This window comes from Sinohyriopsis cumingii, chromosome 17, assembly GCF_028554795.1.
Source record: "Sinohyriopsis cumingii isolate HCF-2022 chromosome 17, ASM2855479v2, whole genome shotgun sequence".
In the NCBI taxonomy this organism is placed as follows: Eukaryota; Metazoa; Mollusca; class Bivalvia; order Unionida; family Unionidae; genus Sinohyriopsis; species Sinohyriopsis cumingii.
The window spans coordinates 117986224-118008188 of NC_142977.1; the positions used below are offsets into that span (position 1 = coordinate 117986224).

Genomic DNA, 21965 nt, shown 5'->3' on the forward strand with positions numbered 1-21965 from the left:
GTGTTATCTGTGTTTTATTTTCTGAATAACAATACAGTTTTCACTGCTTCAACTATGGTGCATTAGTACCTATGTCCTTAACATCTGACCTCATTCAAGGTTATGCCTTACTCAATAGTAGTGTTGTTCTATTTCTCAATTACAATCAATAATCAGTTGGGAGAGTGAAACAATATGTTAATGGACTGTGAAACTCCAAAATCGATTGTGCAGAAAGGGAGACTACTTTGTTTTAGTTGTATGTAAAACACAAAGATTAGTAAAACTTCTGTGTTAATCATGGTATGCGGTGTAGGACTTTCTCTCAGATTTGGACAAATGTTGTCATGAATACATGATTTTGCTCTTAAATGGTTGAGTTAATAAATTTAAACAATATTGGATTATTTGTTTCAGTTTAAATGTACAATCCTTTTATTGTAATATTAGTAGATAATCACAAACAAGAAAAGCATGGCCTTCTACTCTTTAAATGATAGACACATCACATATGAATGAAAGGGTTTGGTGATTGCAACAGTATTTCATTTACATAAAAGTGAACAGCCATAGAAAGCTGCTTTCTTTTAACAAAGTTGTAGAACAAAAATAAAACAACACAAAAAAAAAAAAAAACATTTTTATCAGGTTAAAGTATAAATGTCATTACAAGATATTACTCCGATACATTTATTAACATTTTGAACTCTTGAGCAAAGATATAACTGCATATGAAACGTATATTAAAATTTGCTCTGAGTAACAAACTATAATTGATTATCAGTTGACTAAGCAGAACCAATTATCAATTATGAAATTCTGACCAATTCCCATCACTACTCAGTAGCATACCGTTATACTGCACTTCCGACAAACTTTGCAGTAAGGATATGCTACAAATCCTGACAAAAATATGAAATTATTAATCCAGGCTGTCAAATTTGTATTCACGGTAGAACTGACGATAATATGTAGTTCTGAAGATGTTATGTTCAAATTAATTAATATATGAAATGTGATTCTTATGGTGTAGTGACAGTTACATTTTAGTCTGTTGATCTCAGGTTTATGTGAAGCACTTAGAAGTGACAGCACATCTACTCTGAGCATAAAAAAACCATGAGCGTTATCTGTCAGATTAGTGCCAGACTGAACTGAATCTCACTGAGTGCAAAAGGGAAATTTGTGTAGTTTTTGTTGTCGACATGATAAAAAAATATTTTAGCAGTGTGTATAGTAAGTTGATAGAAAGCAGAATAATTTAAACAGGTTATAAAGTAAGTTGACAGAGGAAAGTGTTAGGTAAATTAATTGTGTAATTAAGGAAGAAATATGATACAAGAAAATGGAGTTTTATTTTAATATTGCTAGGCAATCTGAAAAAAGAGAAACAGACAAAAACAAATTATTTCTGAATTATAAAATTCTTGTAAAAATAATAGTTTGCTTTGCAAGAATAAGCTCTGCTTCACCATTTTAAAAAACAAATTAACATTCTTTTGTTCTTTTACTAGTTTATCCGTAAATTGCATTAGTAAAGGGAACTGTCTCTTCTGGTGATCTGAATAAATGATACTCTACCAAATATGCTCTGACATACAACTTCATTTTAATAAAATCAAAAGAAATTTTAGATTCATCTGTCTTTGCTTGTTTTCCCCAGTTACTAAAGTCATTAAATATTAGTCCCTTTTTATATCACCACGCAACATCCAGTTAATAGCTCTTCTGTCTATTCATCCGTTCCTCCTTCACATCTTCCATCCATCCATCCTGAACTGACAAATATTGGATGGTAGCATGTAACAATACATATTATATACAGTAGTCCCCCTCTTGAACAGCCTCCATGACCAGCGGCCACCCACTCCTTACGGCCAGAATCCGTTGACAACGACGAGTTTGTGTTCAAAAGTACCCCTCATGAAAGGCCACCCAGCTAACGCAACCAGCGGCCAGCATATTAGTGCAATAATATAAATTTTACCCCTCACAAGCGGCCACATTTTATTTTAATATGTATCCAGAACCAGTATTTTATTCATAACATGTGTTAAGTAATCCAATTTCTGTTTCCCGATGTCAGGTTTTCGTTATTGAAAGAAGTGTTGTCTAAAGTACATGTACCACTAAGGTTAATATTATATCATTTATGCCTCACGAGAAGCCACATTTATTCCATAAAGCCGAGAAAGACTCAAATTTTAATCCATACAAAAGGGTAAGTACATGTAATCCAATTAGCCTTACTGCTGTGTTATCATAAGATGTCCGGTTTAGTCACACTGATAATTGTTAAGATTACAATTATTTAATAGTAGTAACAACAGAGAAGTGGCAGCATCGATGTACAATACACAGGTCAGCAGGAAAATGGTTTGATAGCCTTTATGGCTTCCCTTAGTAAGATGTTGAGCTTGTTGACTTTGATAATTAGTGGCTATTACTACTGACAATAATTGTCAAAATTACAAATCCTAACGGCCGCAAGGTCAAATCTGCGTGATTTTAATGGCACATATCGAAGCCGTTTTAGCTTCTCTCACTTAGTGTAAAGAAATGTATAAAAACAATAGGGTACCAGACTGCGACTAACGAATCACGTGACAAGATCACTTCCTTTAAAAACACATGGCAATTTGTTTAGATGCATACAAAATTGTTTTATCAGTATTGTAGTTGGCAACATGAATAACTTTCTGCAAAAAGATCAACATGACATCAAGGAAAAGACAAATTCTCAGTTTAGAAGAGAAAGTGAAAGTAATTCAACTGACTGAAAAGGAGGAGAGTTCAAGGATCCTTGCAGAAAAATTTGATATTGGAAAGACTCAGATAAACAATATCGTGAAAGGTAAAGGAAACAATTCAGCAGAAGTGGTTGAAGTGCGACACAATATTAAGTGTTCTGTCCTTAGTGGAGAATCAGCTGATGTTAATAATGTAATTGTCGAAGATTGGAATGAAAGACTAAGCAATATATGCAGGGGATATGACAACAAGGATATTTTTAATTGTGACGAGACTGGTTTGTTTTTTTGACTGTTAACAACAAAGTGACAGATGATGTGATCTGTAACATAATTATAAAGACAGTTTTAAAACTATATCAATGATTATTCATAACATTCTTTTGAAAATGATGAAACAGTTTGTTTCACAACTTGCATGTGATTTTTTAATGAAAATATTAAATTTTTTAGAATGAAATGTTTCTTGTGACATTCTTCATATTTACTATTCGCATTTCATCCCCCTCTAGAAAGGCCACCCTCATTATAAGGCCACTTTCCTGCTGCAATAGGGGTGGCCTTATAAGAGGGGGACTACTGTAGCCAGTTTTGTGCACCTCATCATCTACCGTAAAACGACCTGTACCATTACCTTCTGTACATGCCATCTGAATGTATACGCATTTGGACCTGTACCTCAGATATATCTTTTATCTAAACACCATTTAATCTAATATAAAGACTTGGGACCATATGCAATAATACTTTCATTATGCAACAAATATAATTCTGACTCTGACATGGTAGTTTACAAAAAAATCTAATGCTATTTTTCTGGGTTTTTTTTGTTCTAGTAAATAGTATGCTAATGAACCATAACAGTGAGCTTGTTATATTCACAGCTTCGTAAAGTATTACTGATATTAATTTGGACATGTACATAACCAGGGCATCAGCAATAATTTGACATCACCACCCTCCAATCATTGTACTACTTATTCCTAACTACTCCTCCATATATGCCCCCTTCCAAGATAGTGGTTCAGTGGTTATAATGCAAAATCTGTGATAGACAACCGATACATCTTCCAGCTAAGGCTGTGAATATAACGTCATTGAAATATAATGCAAAATCTGTGACAGACAAACGATACATCTTCCAAATAAGGCTGTGAATATAATGTCATTGTAACATAATGCAAAATCTGTGACAGACATACGATACATCTTCCAAATAAGGCTGTGAATATAATGTCATTGTAATATAATGCAAAATCTGTGACAGACATATGATACATCTTCCAACTAAGGCTGTGAATATGATGTCATTGTAATATAATGCAAAATCTGTGACAGACAAACAATACATCTTCCAAATAAGGCTGTGAATATAATGTCATTGTAATATAATGCAAAATCTGTGACAGACATACGATACATCTTCCAACTAAGGCTGTGAATATAATGTCATTGTAATATAATGCAAAATCTGTGACAGACATACAATACATCTTCCAACTAAGGCTGTGAATATAATGTCATTGTAATTGAAATTCTGTACATATGACCTTCAAGACCTACCCAAGGACTCCAGGGATGGGAACCAAGGCATAATTTGTGCAGCCATAGAGAAGTTGATTTGTTATTTTTCAAAATAGAGTATTTGTTTCTTACAGGATGTGGGTCATAATCATATTTTTAATTCTAAGCATATCTCATTCTAGTTAGGCCACATGTTGTACTAAATTTAATTATCCATTGGCAAAAGTACAAATCAACATGCACAGATCATTTTTTCATTTAAATGCACACTATCTTGTTAGAATAATCATGAACAATTTTGTTTTTTTCTCAATTTATTGATGACCATACTGACTGTGGAGAACAAGTCATTTATACCTCCGCAGAATCAATGTTCATTTTAGCACCTATAGCAAATTCCCTACAGTATATATTGACTGCCATACTTTGGACGTAATGATTCATAAATGAAAAATAAATACTAAATTTTCTACTGTAGATAGCTGTACCATCTAACTCCACTTTTTTAAACCACGAGTACTGCTTCTCTCAATCCAGTCTCTAAATTCTCATGCTTGTGTTATTGTCACAATTTTATGAGCATCCTTCACCACAGTTGAACCAGTCAGCATTAAATATATATTTCATGTCTAAGTTCTCATTATTGTCTTCACTTGTTCTCTCACTTTCATCTACTTTTCACCTTTTATTACCATTAATGACATTTTCATCAGAGGTCAGTTTCCCAAAAAATGAAAACCCAATTTACTGACCTTTTTACAAGTCAAAGTACTTTTCTGCACTCTTTTAAAAGGGGACAATTTATACTGTAATGTCAAGTCTAAATCACATGTATTGAAACAGTTATTGTTATTACTATTATTATTATTATTGGATATTAATGGTTGGACAGTAATGTCAAATTCATACACTAAGAAAGTGTTGATTACTTTCATGATTTTTATTGATTCCCATTGTCAAAGATTTAAACATCATAAAAAAAATGAGCATTGTTTATCTGCGGAACAACCAGAGGTGCTTACATATACATTCAATAGAACATCTATTTATCTAAAGTTCTCACATCAAAAAAGGATTAACTTTTAATTAGTCACTCTGGCTCTATGCCTGTTTACTAAGTTTAACCATTAGATATTCCACAGACTGGCCATGAAAATAAAAAAACAACAGGTACAAAAAGATGCAAATTACATACCCCTTCTGAATTCTCTAAATAGGCTCTTTCCAAGTCTTCCTTTCCCACAACAGGCACAATAGTGTATAAAATCTGATCACACTGGAACAAACTCTGAAATAAGAGTAATTATTGACATGTCATATAATTTTTTCTTGAAGGTAATGAAAGCACTTGTTTTCAAGAATAATAAAACCACTCATCACGCCGACCTGAGAGGGACTGTGTTAGTGGCAGCTTCTGTTCTTGCATCATGCCATGATCCATTGTTGCAGGATCAGGGTCTGACAAACTGCCCCAAGAGCTCAGGGGGGATATCAGAACAGAGGTCTAACTTAAAATCAGATAGCCCAATGTGCTAGTACTGTATATAATATGACTTATTTAACATTTTCTAAAACACATCTCCAGAAATACTTTCCAAATGGCTGCTCTCTAATTTCAAGGCTAATTTCTAATTAATTAAAATCAATCAGAAGGAGCACACCTGTACATGGATGCCATTTTTACCTTCCAAGATACACTGGATACGTCAAAACCCTTTTAATTATATACAGAAAAAAAGTACATGCTTATATATATATATATATATATATATATATATATATATATAACACAAATTTCTTTGTAGCCAGAAGGACTAGTATAATGAGAAATTTACTAGTCCTGCCAAATCTTTACTAGTCCTGTTCACAAAACAATGTCACACAGCTTGCATGTACATTTAATGATTCAATTTTAAAGTTTGAACAACCCACAACAAAACTGGATGTTTTCTGTGTGTTTGTTTTTTGCGAACTACGTACACCAGTTACACCACATAACGTTCCTTTCCTCATCATAATTCAGCCATTCCCTGTCTTTTGTCCATTTCTTCTCAAACTTTCCATTATGCTTTTCCCTATCATAAGAATTATTCCTCATTATTCTCATTCAACTTTAGCTTTTTTTCCGGTGGCTGAACACCTATCAAATGCCTCATTTTGCCTGTCTTATAAGGAAGGAATTGTGCCTTGTTCTGAAATACGAGATGTTATAGTATAGGTGACGCAAATTATTTAAAGCAAGAAAAGGAATGGCACAGTGTCCTTTATATAAGAAAGTCAGAGCAAGAAACACGTTTCAAAACACGTGTCTTTGTCCCCTCCAACAATTAAATGGCCTCTCCCTAACAAAGACTTAACTTCAGCGGATGTTCTGCATTATCAAAGCAGTGGCTATTGTAAACACTGTTATAAAATATTAGCATCAGAAGATAGTGTTAGTTTCAGCTTGGAAAAGGTGTGTTCCCATCAAAACAAAGCCATCTGACGCTCGGTGCATTGTATTTAACAGCTCCAGTTCCGGTATCATAAGTCATAAGTTTGGTAATTGTTCCTAATTAATTGAACCTCAATGTGTTGTTGAATTTAATAATTAGGCAAAAAAATTTCAAATCTTAGATGCCCATGCACAGAGATTTTAATTCCCAAAAAATGTACGGCATTCTGCTTGGATATCTCCATGTGTATTCAATTATTTGTTCATTCTTGTAAGGGAAAAATATAAAATCTATTTATATCATCATAGAAAAAGTAGTTGTATGGAAAGTATGTGTCAATAACATAATCGTAATAAATTAATCTAATTCTTATAATTATTTCGATGGAAGTGTAAAATATGTAGTTTCCTGTTTGTGACTATTGGAGCGTTTGGGTAGCAGGCAAAAAAAAAAGAACCATAAACAAAGAAACGTGCAAACTAATTTCTTTGAATAGTTTTTGCCGTGTTCTTTTGTGTGGTATACCTCTTTGTAGTTTGTTACTGTGGTCAAGTGAATAAAGTGTGATACCACGTCATTTTTTCATTTAATTTGTTATCAGATTAATTAGGATCAATTACCAAACTTGCGTTGTTAATGACGGGACCATAATTTGTGCTGTTAAGTGAACTGCACAAAATCGGATGGATTCTTGTTATAGAAACGCACCTTTCCGAGACATAAATTGAATTCATCTTCTCATGCTAATATTTTATGACTGTTTACAATGGCCACTGCTTTGATTCTACAGAACATATGCCAAGTCAAGGCTTTGTTAGGGAATGGTGTGAACAAACGCTGATTCTTGATGACCGAAACTTACTAGCCCATATTAACATTATTAAAGTTACTAGTCCGACAGGAAATCTGCTAGCCTCGGGCTAGCGGACTACTGCTAATGTTGAGCCATATATATATACACACACATATATACATACACAGGTTTAACTATTTGTTTCCAACCCCATTATTGCCATTTCCATTACATTTTCAGGGATCATTATAATCACAGCATTCAGACTCATTTCTCAAAAACTGCACCACAAAATCAATCACAACACATTTTTAGGTCATACAATCCAAATTAAATTTTTCTAAAAGTTAGTGGCATCATATTTTTCAGTCAGACTATTTTGCACCTATTTAAATCCAGCCTGGGAACTAAACAAGTGCTTCAAAAGCAGCCTGAACTGTGCATATGCCAGCACTGGTACATAGATAAAAGTACCTTAAATTTGACGTTTTCTTCAAAAAAATTCTTTAAAAAATCTGACTCACTAAACATTTTCAATTATGCCCAAAAGTGGTACACATGTTTTCATTCTAATTGGTATTCACTCTAAGTACAAAGTTTCACATTCAAACCCTATGGTAATCATACCATATTTACTCACTGTGAGTCCAACTGCAAACTGCAGAGACCCATATCTGCCATTGCATAATGCACCAACAGAGCTGTGTCTATGCCAATTGTTAGGAGCAATCAGTCAAGCAAACAACATAATCCCTCATCTGCAGGCACATTATGTATATATGGTACAAAACAAGCTTTCTGAAAAATCTGATATACGGTCAAAGCATCTTATCTCAACCTTGGTTATCTAGAGAACCCACGTATATCAAGTGTTTTGGTCCAGTCCCAAAAAATCTTTTTGTTATACTAATTTTTCCCCGCTTATCTCAACCCTGTTAAGTCGATAACCCTGTTATGTCGGGCACAAGTTTCAGTCCAAAGTGACAAGTGGACCTGCTTAATTCAACGAAATGCAACTTTTAATGTCAATCTCTGACAAATTTTACAACTGATCAGGCATTTCCTCTACTACCAGTACCTTGTACCACATGCATGGAAAAAGTCGGTACAAAAAAAAATGTTACAGATAAAAATCCTAATCAACAAATCTCACCAATGCATGGTTTATCACTTGCATAGAGTGGAAAAAATAATATTGTAAACAATATGTCAGAGTAAGGAAATTGAACTAATGCATTTTTGACCATTATTGGAGGTGTGTCCATAATGGACAGCATCGTCAACACCATGACAATATAGTTTGTTCCACACAATATAGTTTGTTCCACAGAGAATCGCAAATTTTATCTGTAACACAGTAAATTATGAGTTCTGCATCATTAAATGAGGCTAAAAATACTTCATTCGTTTTACACTATACGTTTTAAAGCAAATTAAGTACTTTTAGCTACATTTAATGATGCTGACCTGATAATTGACAGTTACACAGATAGGATAAATTTCACGATGTTTTGTGGAACAAACCATAGAATAACTGCATTCCGATATATTCATGTTCAGTCACCAACTTAATCCATACACAATTAACAACTTTGTTTCAGAGTTCATTTAAAAAGTAAATAGTTAACGTGTTTCCATGCTTGGAGTGAGTGTAAGCATTCAAATTCAGCATGGCTAGATCACTTCACTTACAATTATAAATAGAAACCAGAAAAATTTCAAACCAAACCGGTTACCACTTGCCCCCACATCATCAATGACATGTTTATTGTTTATTAATTTGTTTTGAACAAGAGTAAATTAAGGAGCAAACTGTAATTTTTTAAAATTAGTAGTGCCCAGTATTTTTTCAAATGAAGTTGCCCATTGCTGTGCCATGATTACAGATTCTTCAACGCAAAGAGAATGAAGCAGCAAATGACTGGGTAACATCTATGAAACAGAAAGTGACTGATAAGTGTAACGTCTATAAAACAGAAAGTGACTGATAAAAGTAATGTCTATGAATCAGTGACTGATAAGAATAATGTCTATAAAACAGAAAGTGACTGATAAGAGTAACGTCTATAAAACAGAAAGTGACTGATAAGAGTAACGTCTATGAAACAGAAAGTCACTGATAAGAGTAACATTTATGAAACAGAAAGTGACTGATAAGAGTAACGTCTATAAAACAGAAAGTGACTGATAAAAGTAATGTCTATGAGTCAGTGACTGATAAGTGTAATATCTATAAAACAGAAAGTGACTGATAAGAGTAACATCTATAAAACAGAAAGTGACTGATAAGAGTAACGTCTATGAAACAGAAAGTGACTGATAAGAGTAACGTCTATGAAACAGAAAGTGACTGACAAGAGTAACGTCTATGAAACAGAAAGTGACTGATAAGAGTAACGTCTATAAAACAGAAAGTGACTGATAAGAGTAACGTCTATGAAACAGAAAGTGACTGATAAGACTAAGGTCTATGAAACAGAAAGTGACTGATAACAGTAACGTCTATAAAACAGAAAGTGACTGATAAGAGTAACGTCTATAAAACAGAAAGTGACTGATAAGAGTAACGTCTATGAAACAGAAAGTGTCTGACAAGAGTAACGTCTATGAAACAGAAAGTGACTGACAAGAGTAACGTCTATGAAACAGAAAGTGACTGATAAGAGTAACGTCTATAAAACAGAAAGTGACTGATAAGAGTAACGTCTATGAAACAGAAAGTGACTGACAAGAGTAACGTCTATAAAACAGAAAGTGACTGATAAGAGTAACGTCTATACAACAGAAAGTGACTGATAAGAGTAATGTCTATAAAACAGAAAGTGACTAAGAGTAACGTCTATACAACAGAAAGTGACTGATAAAAGTAACGTCTATAAAACAGAAAGTGACTGATAAGAGTAACGTCTATGAAGCAGAAAGTGACTGATAAGAGTAAAGTCTATACAACAAAAAGTGACTGATAAGAGTAACGTCTATAAAACAGAAAGTGACTGATAAGAGTAATGTCTATAAAACAGAAAGTGACTGATAAGAGTAACGTCTATACAACAGAAAGTGACTGATAAGAGTAACGTCTATGAAACAGAAAGTGACTGATAAGAGTAACGTCTATGAAACAGAAAGTGACTGATAAGGGTAACGTCTATGAAACAGAAAGTGACTGATAAGAGTAACGTCTATGAAACAGAAAGTGACTGATAAGAGTAACCTCTATGAAACAGAAAGTGACTGATAAGAGTAACGTCTATGAAACAGAAAGTGACTAATAAGAGTAACGTCTATGAAACAGAAAGTGACCGATAAGAGTAGCGTCTATGAAACAGAAAGTGACTGATAAGAGTAATTTCTATGAAACAGAAAGTGACTGATAAGAGTAACGTCTATACAACAAAAAGTGACTGAAAAGAGTAATGTCTATGAAACAAAAAGTGACTGATAAGAGTAACGTCTAAGAAACAGAAAGTGACTGATAAGAGTAATGTCTATGAAACAGAAAGTGACTGATAAGAGTAACGTCTATAAAACAGAAAGTGACTGATAAGAGTAACGTCTATAAAACAGAAAGTGACTGATAAGAGTAATGTCTATAAAACAGAAAGTGACTGATAAGAGTAATGTCTATAAAACAGAAAGTGACTGATAAGAGTAACGTCTATAAAACAGAAAGTGACTGATAAGAGTAACATCTATGAAACAGAAAGTGACTGATAAGAGTAACGTCTGTGAAACAGAAAGTGACTGATAAGAGTAATTTCTATGAAACAGAAAGTGACTGATAAGAGTAACGTCTATGAAGCAGAAAGTGACTGATAAGAGTAACGTCTATGAAACAAAAAGTGACTGATAAGAGTAACATCTATGAAACAGAAAGTGACTGATAAGAGTAACGTCTATGAAGCAGAAATTTACTGATAAGAGTAACGTCTTTACAACAAAAAGTGACTGATAAGAGTAACGTCTATAAAACAGAAAGTGACTGATAAGAGTAACATCTATGAAACAGAAAGTGACTGATAAGAGTAACGTCTATGAAACAGAAAGTGACTGATAAGTGTAACGTCTATACAACAAAAAGTGACTGATAAGAGTAACGTCTATACAACAAAAAGTGACTGATAAGAGTAACGTCTATGAAGCAGAATGTGACTTATAAGAGTAACGTCTATACAACAAAAAGTGACTGATAAGAGTAACATCTATAAAACAGAAAGTGACTGATAAGAGTAACGTCTATGAAGCAAAGTGACTGATAAGAGTAACATCTATAAAACAGAAAGTAACTGATAAGAGTAACGTCTATAAAACAGAAAGTGACTGATAAGAGTAACGTCTATGAAGCAGAAAGTGACTGATAAGAGTAACGTCTATACAACAGAAAGTGACTGAGAAGAGTAACGTCTATAAAACAGAAAGTGACTGATAAGAGTAACGTCTATAAAACAGAAAGTGACTGATAAGAGTAACATCTATAAAACAGAAAGTGACTGATAAGAGTAACGTCTATAAAACAGAAGCAGAAAGTGACTGATAAGAGTAACGTCTATAAAACAGAAAGTGACTGATAAGAGTAACATCTATGAAGCAGAAAATGACTGATAAGAGTAACGTCTATACAACAAAAAGTGACTGATAAGAGTAACGTCTATACAACAGAAAGTGACTGATAAGAGTAACGTCTGTGAAACAGAAAGTCACTGATAAGTGTAACGTCTATACAACAAAAAGTGACTGATAAGAGTAACGTCTATACAACAAAAAGTGACTGATAAGAGTAACGTCTATGAAACAGAAAGTGACTGATAAGTGTAATGTCTATACAACAAAAAGTGACTGATAAGAGTAACGTCTATACAACAAAAAGTGACTGATAAGAGTAACGTCTATACAACAAAAAGTGACTGATAAGAGTAACGTCTATACAACAAAAAGTGACTGATAAGAGTAACGTCTATGAAGCAGAAAGTGACTGATAAGAGTAACGTTTATACAACAAAAAGTGACTAATAAGAGTAACATCTATAAAACAGAAAGTGACTGATAAGAGTAACGTCTATGAAGCAAAGTGACTGATAAGAGTAACGTCTATAAAACAGAAAGTGACTGATAAGAGTAACGTCTATAAAACAGAAAGTGACTGATAAGAGTAACGTCTATGAAGCAGAAAGTGACTGATAAGAGTAACGTCTATACAACAGAAAGTGACTGATAAGAGTAACGTCTATAAAACAGAAAGTGACTGATAAGAGTAACGTCTATAAAACAGAAAGTGACTGATAAGAGTAACGTCTATGAAGCAGAAAGTGACTGATAAGAGTAACGTCTATACAACAGAAAGTGACTGATAAGAGTAACGTCTATAAAACAGAAAGTGACTGATAAGAGTAACGTCTATGAAACAGAAAGTGACTGATAAGAGTAACGTCTATGAAACAAAAAGTGACTGATAAGAGTAACATCTATAAAACAGAAAGTGACTGATAAGAGTAATGTCTATACAACAAAAAGTGACTGATAAGAGTATCATCTATAAAACAGAAAGTGACTGATAAGAGTAACGTCTATGAAACAGAAAGTGACTGATAAGAGTAACGTCTATGAAACAGAAAGAGGATTGCTTTCATTTGTATTATCTTGAATTGAATGTCAAAGCCTTGCAATCCATCAAAGTGATACACCAACTCAACTTCTGGCGCTGTGTTGTTGCCGACAGTCACTGATCAAAGTCTGGAGGGATATGGGAATACAACTGTATGAAAAGAATAAGTCAGCTTTTTACAGAATTTGATGTTGAGACAGTTAACTCTAAAGACACATTTTATAGTTTGTCAGGATATGAATACAGACAGCCTCATCTTTTTTTACAAATTCATAGGAAAGTTTCATCGATAAAAACCAGCATACCGGTGTAAAGGACCCTCTGATGATCAACAAAAGCGACTGATTTTCATGCACAATTTTGGTCAGTAACATTTTGCTACTAATTACAGGGAACACTAACAAAAGAAAATATTTTGTTTTTAAAGTACAGTCCTACATCTACATGTAATTAAATTGGCCTTGATTTTGGTCTGAATGAAAAAACTATTGCATTGCTGAGGCTACCAAAGGGATGAGGATAATAAAGGGAAATAAAAGTAACATTACATCACTGACATTGTTACAGTAACTTATGTGTTGTAAAAATGTGCGACTTGAAACTTAATCTTATTAAAAGACATCCAGTGTCCAGGTCTTTGCAACCTGGCATGACTGAATTATTTTTATTGTGCATTACAAATGCCGTTTGTGTTTAGAAACAAAACTCCTCATTTTTGGTGCTTCAGATGTATAATCATGGTTCTGTAGTACATTTGCCAAATAAATCTTGATATCTCAGCACCCAATTATGTTGACGATTTTTTACACTCCCGACATATAGCATATAATCTCAAAGGTTAAACATCATAACTCACACTTTCATCAGAAATGTAACCTTGTGTAAAATATGAAAATGGTGTGGATCCTCAGTAAGCCTCAAACAGGAACATTGTGGAAATAAATAGGAGTGTATCAAACAATGAGCCATTGCTCTAAACTTATACTATAAATGCTCACAATTAACACAGAAAATGTATTCAAAATCCTGGATGATTCTGGTGGAAAAATCACAGCTGGAAAACATGGGCATAGATACTGTAACCATACAAATAATCTGCCAGAAAGAAGACATCTGAAACCAAAATTCATCCAAAATTTCACCAATATGAAGCCAGATTTGAATAATAAACAACTAGGAACAATTTGTTTAAAATATAGGATGCCTAAATAAAGCCATGTTGTTGGATTCTTCCAAATTTATCATGCAGTTTGATATTGAACAAACCTTGAAACTGTTTAATTTCCAGCATTCCAAAACCTCATTTACAGGTGTTATTTTTCTCTTATACAAAAAAATATTCTTAAAAGTATAAAATATAACATGTAAAAAATTTATTCAGGGATCATGCTATCTGGCAATGTTTTTTTGTGACAACATTGTTGGCTGGTTAGTCAAATGTATATGATCATGGTTTGGAGTGCAGAAATTCAAAGACACCATGACAAACCATCTTAACAGTGCATTGTTACATCATAATCTGCTTATGCTGACATCTGGCCTGAGTACTGTATGCTGTGATACTCTCAAATAGCCATGCTACCAGACTAGATTCAATCCACCAATCTCTGAAGACAGGAACACAAACGGCCACAATCAACTAAACAATGGCTAATTCTTTTATTTTTAAATGTACCTAGAAAAACTAGTTTTATTGAAACTTCAAATAAAACTTTACCTTTTGAAGCAACGATCATTCTGTATAAATACCAAGCAAAGAAATAAAATTCAGTCTCAATTAATGTTCTACAATTACTTGATATTGTTGCTGAAATTACTAACTAGCATTTGTTTGGGCCACTAAAGTAGGCCTTTAGCAGTGACTTCACTAACACATGCACCCTTCATCAAAGCAAACCAACAAAAATCTTCACAAAAAAACAAAGTACCTTCCATCAAAGGAAATCACCACCAAACTTAAATAAAAGCAATGGAATCTGATAGATTTGTTGCATTTTCCAAGGTGACTGGTACATTTTTATTGTGCAGTGAAAGGTTTTCCCTTTTTTCAGGGAAAATATTTATGCTTACAATCACTACCAATGGCAGCATAAAATGCAAATTAAGTTTTCAATCTTTTGAAACCAGATATATTGGCAACAAGTTAATTCAGGGTCAGACATCTCACAAACATGTTTAACTTTTTAATTTGTACACGTCTTCATTTCCTATAAAGTTTCATCCTCTGGGTAGCATCAGTAAGATCACGTCTTTCTCCAGCTGACCAAAATCTGGGTACAAGTAGATGTAGCATGTACAATTAAAAGTAAATTGTTTATTGACATATGGCTATATATCCAGAGCCTTAGACAGGATTTGTGTGCCCTACGAAGAATGTTGTCCTAAATGTCCTACCCTGCACGCAGCCCTGTAGAAATCAAATGAAAACTGACATTTTCTATACATGTGTTGTTTATATTCCTTTCATAACCTGACAAAGAAGAGGAAGTTTGTATCTTCCAGTTATTGGGTCTTTTAGCTGGCAAATGAGATGAAAATATCAACTCTGTCCCCAAAAAGTACACTGTCAGGTAGAGTGCCAACTTGATACTTCAAGAGTTCTCCTTCTAATTTATCAGCAGTTTTTCCTGCAGCATGGTGCATCATATAACAGACAATCTGATATGAACAATGATGGAGACATTTTTCAAAATATAGAATGTAACTCCTTTATGAATTTCAGTCATAACTGATGCAGCATTAACTGAAAACCCCATACAGTTCTGCCAACTTATGTTTATTCAAAGCATTATTAAGCAAATAAAAATTTGTTTTCTCCAGTGGAACCTACTGTTAATTCTGGCAATGAAAGAAGAGCACTCTGACTTTACCCTTTTCATTGTCAAAGTCTCTTACACAGACTGGGTACAACTTTTTAGTTCTGCTGTAAAAAAAGAAGTTACCTTAGTACTGGAGTTAGTAAAACAAGTTAATTCAAGGTTCATGACCAATATTAAAATCCTTTCCACACAACCTGCATGGGGCATGAAGCTGCCCTAGAATGGAACGCAGTAATATATAGTTCATGTATTCATCTTTGAATCGATTTTTCATCTTTTCTAATCCATCTGTGAAATTATGAAAAACATTTTTACTCTAACACATGCATAATAATCTGAATAATTAATATTACTTTTAAACGAAAATATTAAATGCTTTGAAGTATGTAGCTTTCTTACTACATACATTACATATACTTCTCACAAAAATTTTAGTCCCCCTCTGTTAAGGTCCCCCATCTTATAAGACCCCTTTCCTGGTGCAGAAGGGGCGGCCGTATAAGAGGGGGACCACTGTATTAAATAAGGTCAGACACAAGCGTTTTAACAAAGAGAATGCAGCTTAAAAGTATAGGTCCTTGATACAAGCAATAAACAGAACCTTAAACAGATTTCAACTGCAGGCACCATAGCATTAACTTTTCTTTATCTGTAAAGGTAAGCTAATAATCCTGCAGAATTCCCAATTTTAAAAATTTACTACTGAAACTTTAAGTTTCAAACTGGTCTAATATTTTCTCTCAAATCATAGACTACACCATTCTTAAAAAGTACAGAGGAATTGACAATATCATCAATCTTTGAAAGAAAATGTATTTACCTGTAGTACTTTACATGCACACAAAGCATCAACATCAATCTTTGAAAGAAAATGTATTTACCTGTAGTACTTTACATGCACACAAAGCATCAACATCAAATGCAACCAGGAGAAGTACCCTCTGCAAAATAGAAAATATGCCTGCTGAATTAAGAAAAAGTATACAGTTAATAATTTATTTCAAATAACATAAATGAGTATGAATATATCCAGTGCCAGTTTTTGATTATATTTTAATGGTACATGTATTAATACTATTATGTACCTATTTTTTCATGTAACAAAGCTTTAAGTACCTTTCAAACTTCAACAGTCATTTGGCAAACCTACTAAACAATTTAAGTGGCATTTTAAATCTTTAGATCAATAAGCCCTAATAATTTTGTTACCCTGAATATGATAAGAGAAACCATGAGTAGGGAATTAACTGTAGATAACAAAATGTGGACTAATACAAATTTAAAAGCATTTGTGAAAACAGCATAAGATTACTTTTAATACTTAGCTCAGGCATTTTACTCACTGGTTTGAAACCAGTGGTCCCTCAATTTTAAGTCTACCCATTTCAGCACCAGTAAAGAGGTCATATAATGGGGGTGAACTGTCTAAAAGGGATCACACGTAATAATTATATACATGCTTGAAGTGATAATGTTGCAACTAATTCTAAAACATTTAATATTTTTTTCATCTATAAACCACATGCATGCTATGGAATCATCATGAAACCAATTGGTGTTAATCTCATTTTAAATGTGTATTTTTATTACTGCAGGGCTCGAATTTAACACAAATTTCTTTGTAGCCAGAAGGACTAGTATATTGAGAAATTACTAGTCCTGCCAAATCTTTACTAGTCCTGTTCACAAAACAATGTCACAAATCTTTCATGTACGTTTAACGATTCAATTTTAAAGTTTGAACAACCCACAACAAAACTGATGTTTTCTGTGTTTGTTTTTGCGAATTGCACACCAGTTACACCACATAATGTTCCTTTCCTCATCATAATTCATCGATTCCCTGTCTTTTGTCCATTTCTTCTGAAACTTTCCATTACGCTTTTCCCTATGATAAGAATTATTCATTATTCTCATTCAACTTTAGCTTTTTTTCCGGTGGCTGAACACCTTCTATCAAATGCCTCATTTTGCCTGTCTTATAAGGAAGGAATTGTGCCTTGTTCTGAAATACGAGATGTTATAGTATAGCTGACGCAAATTATTTAAAGCAAGAAAAGGAATGGCACAGTGTCCTTTATATAAGAAAGTCAGAGCAAGAAACACATTTCAAAACACGTAACTTTGCCCCGTCCCACAATTAAATGGCCTCTCCCTAACAAAGACTTAACTTCAGCAGATGTTCTGCATTATCAAAGCAGTGGCTATTGTAAACACTGTTATAAAATATTAGTATCAGAAGATAGTGTTAGTTTCAGCTTGGAAAAGGTGTGTTCCCATCAAACGAAGCCATCGGACACTCTGTGCATTGTATTTAACAGCTCCAATTACGGTATCATAAGTCTAAGTTTGGTAATTGTTCCTAATTAATCAAACCTCAATTTATTGTTGAAATTAAAAATAAGGCGGAAAATTTTCAAATCTTAGATTCCCATGCTCAGAGATTTTAATTCCCAACAAATGTACGGCATTCTGTCTTGGATATCTCCATGTGTATTCAATTATTTGTTCATTCTTGTAAGGGAAAAATATAGAAACTATTCTTATCATCATAGAAACAGTATTTGTATGGAAAGGATGTGTCAATAATGCAATCATAATAAATTGATCTATTTCTCATAATTATTTTGATGGAAATGTAAAATATGTAAAATATGTAGTTTCCTGTTTGTGACTGTTGAAGCGTTTGGGTAGCGAGCAAAAAAAAAGAACCTTAAACAAAGAAACGTGCAAACTAACTTCTTTGAATAGTTTTTGCCATGTTCTTTTGTGTTGCATACCGCTTTGTAGTTTGTTACTGTGGTCAAGTGAATAAAGTGTGATACCACATCATTTTTTCATTTGATTTGTTATCATATTAATTAGGATCAATTACCAAACTTGCATTGTTAATGACAGGACCATACTTTGCGCTGTTAAGTGAAATGCACAAAATCAGATGGATTCTTGTTACAGAAATGCACCTTTCCAAGGCAGAAATGGACTTCATCTTCTCATGCTAATATTTTATGACTGTGTTTACAATGGCCAGTGCTTTGATTTTACAGAACATCTGCTAAGTCATGTCTTTATTAGGGAATGGCGTAAACAAACACCGACTATTGATAACTGAAACTTACTAGCCCATCGGACTACTAACATTATGAAAGTTACTAGTCCGACAGGAAATCTGCTAGCCTCAGGCTAGCGGACTACTGCTAATTTTGTGCCCTGTACTGACTTAAGTAGATTCTTTACTAAGGATAGAATACTTAATATTGTCAGACTTGAATTCAGTGTAACCACTTGTTATTTATGGCAAAATCATATCCTATTTCAAGATCTTTGTCTTTTCTTGAATCATTCAATTGTAATTAGAATGTTCTTGACATGTGCAGCACAAAACCATCTGAAAACCTTGTCATTCATATCAAAATAGACGCACTTGGAGGAATCAATCTTTCTCAATCAATTTCACTATTCCTCTTTTGCATATTTTCCTTATCTCTTACAATGTCATTTCTTTGTGTCTTTCAATGATCAGACTTCATGGCACAAGACTTTATCCTTCTCATTGCATCAAAGTACTTTTACTTTTTTTGTAATTCCACATGAATGTTGTATAATTTTTGCAACAACTAACTCCTTCATTGGTTACCATACCAAACTAATTTGCTACTGAAAGAAATTAGCCATATTCATTTTGTTGAAGGAATTAAGCCAGAGTTCAAATCCAATTAGCACTCCTTGGCTACCATTGCTCTTAAAGCACCTGAAATGGCAGTCAACAGATTTTGAAAAATAAACCTCTGTCTGGATTTACTCTGATTTCAAAAGACACAATACCTTGACTGCACCTGGATTACTCTGGCGAGAAAAAACAACCCTAAAGATAAGTATATTACACCTGCTTGCATTTCATGGAAAGACAAGCACTATTCAACAGGTGGCTGACACAAGCTAAATACTGAAAAAAGCTACAGCATCATACATATATATATATATATATATATATATATATATATATATATATATATATATATATATATATATATATAAATCAGAGTACTTTGATGACCAGTTCTAACAATGCCCATCATACAATAAAAGAAACAAGTTCAAAACACTCAATTCCACACCAAACCATTGATCACTGGCTGCTAATCCCATCCAAGGTGCTCTTTATATATTTATTTATTTATCAAGCTATCATTTACTTTTCTGCTTTAGACCAAATTGAAGTTACAGACCTCAGAAAATAAGGATTATGCAAATTGTTGCCAGAGCAGGCAAAGTTTTGCTTATCTACACATTACCAGTACTGAAAAGACAAGCTACTCAACAAAACTTTAATTCATCAATTTTAGAGTTGCCTCCACTTACCATTCTCTCAGAATTAGAGAAAAATAAATGATGGCAGAATATGGTCAAGTCCTTTCATGGACCCAAATAACATCCAGTGACTGAGAGTCAAGTGTTGTTCAGTCATTTAAGTTATTAACCTTGCCTCTTTTACAGTATCATACACAGGGTCCATTGTCCCAATGGGTCATAGCAGTCAGGGCTGCCACATGTTTGCACTGGATGAAATACAGCAAATTCTGCAAAATGCACTCACACACACCCTCCAGGCACTTTGCACCAGTATTACCCAACCCTTACAATGACCCTGTTTTGTCTTCTTCTGGCTGTAGTCAGCCACCTAAACAAAACTTGTAGATCAAGCTTTTTAAATATGGAAAACAATGGGACAAATATTGCTAAGATCAGATGGCTCCAGCAATCTGCAGTCATAATTTTAACCAGAATTGATAATTTTGATTTGACATCACTGGCAGTCAACCAATCAAACACTGCTATATGACTCACATAAGTAACCGTTTTTATCCTTTTTGTCTTTGTTAGCAAAGAAAGTCATTATTTGTTTTAAGACTAAATATTTAAAACCAATTACATACTGAAATGTATTCCAAAGATTTTCCAATTCATTTTGAGAAATTCTGATGAACTTACTCTTGTAATGCAAGAAGAATGATAAGACCCAAGTACACAAAGTACAATATACGGACGTCAAGCTGTTAGAGCCCGTATGTAAATAATTATCAATATTTTAACTCTGCATGTAAGCAGAGTGTATATTATATTCATGTAAATTATCTTCTCTACGTTGAATTTTGAATCAGAAATTATAAATTGATGAGGAAAGTGGAATATCTTAAGTTTATTGGCCAGCCATTTATTCATATGTGTTTTAACACTGCGTGTAATTGCAGAGTATCCTTTAATGTAAAATAATTTTCCTCCATATATTATTAAAATATAAATTATAAATGGGGGGGGGGTGAGGAGTATGCAGTTTCCGCTTAAAATTACAATTTTACGAGAAAAACACATTATGATTGTAATTGCTGTCAGATTGTTGGCTTAAATTGTTATATGGTTGTTTACAAAATAATGTTCTTATTATATAATGCTGTTCCGACATTAAGTTACATTTTGCTATGTCTATGTCGATTCTCAATGTTTTTAAAATTGAGAATCAGAAGATTCAACGTCTTAAGAGTCTAACTTTAACTCCTGCCTTTCATATTTTTGTACAATTCGCATTGGCTTCATTTGTTATTAACCTGGTGTTGGATTTGATCATAAAATTCTTTCCGAAAATCCTTTACAATCATGTTAAGTTTGACACTTTTCCCTTGAGCATAAGTAAACAATGTATTTCCAAATTTGGCGCGAATATAAACCGGAAATCGTTTCTTATGCTGCTGAGATACATGGGTCATTATTGGCTAAGGTTCGGCTATAATTTTGCTTTTTGTCCAGTCATAGTCTCTTTAAGATAATAAATGAGCTCAAATTGTCGGGTACTGAGACAAGTTTTACTTTGTCCGAATAAAGTGTTACATAGTTAGGGTAGCCGATTCGGTTTACAAATTATTGCAACTTCCGTTTACAATGATGTGTTGTGCTATCTCACTTTTGTAAATACGTTTGACATTTTCGGTGAATCACATTTATTCAGAGCGATTTTAGCCAGAGAAGATTCAATTAATTTGAGGATGGTAATGAAGATTATAAGTATAA

At 33.4% G+C, this 21965-nt stretch overlaps 2 protein-coding genes across 2 annotated transcripts in view; one reads left to right on the top strand and one right to left on the bottom strand.

Annotated features, from left to right (window-relative positions):
- Positions 1-21587, bottom strand: part of LOC149779733 (cell division control protein 45 homolog) — a 115129-nt gene extending 93542 nt beyond the window's left edge. Inside the window, exons 1-3 of the mRNA XM_089940593.1 lie at positions 21506-21587; positions 16781-16840; positions 5449-5541 (exon numbers count right to left, since the gene is read on the bottom strand). Coding sequence (XP_089796719.1) covers positions 5449-5541; positions 16781-16840; positions 21506-21556 — 204 coding nt within the window. The 5' untranslated portion in view covers positions 21557-21587. The remainder of the gene's footprint in view (positions 1-5448; positions 5542-16780; positions 16841-21505) is intronic.
- Positions 21588-21789: 202 nt separating this feature from the next.
- LOC149779734 (ubiquitin recognition factor in ER-associated degradation protein 1-like) overlaps positions 21790-21965 on the top strand; it is a 47477-nt gene continuing 47301 nt past the window's right edge. Inside the window, exon 1 of the mRNA XM_089940594.1 lies at positions 21790-21943. Coding sequence (XP_089796720.1) covers positions 21941-21943 — 3 coding nt within the window. The 5' untranslated portion in view covers positions 21790-21940. The remainder of the gene's footprint in view (positions 21944-21965) is intronic.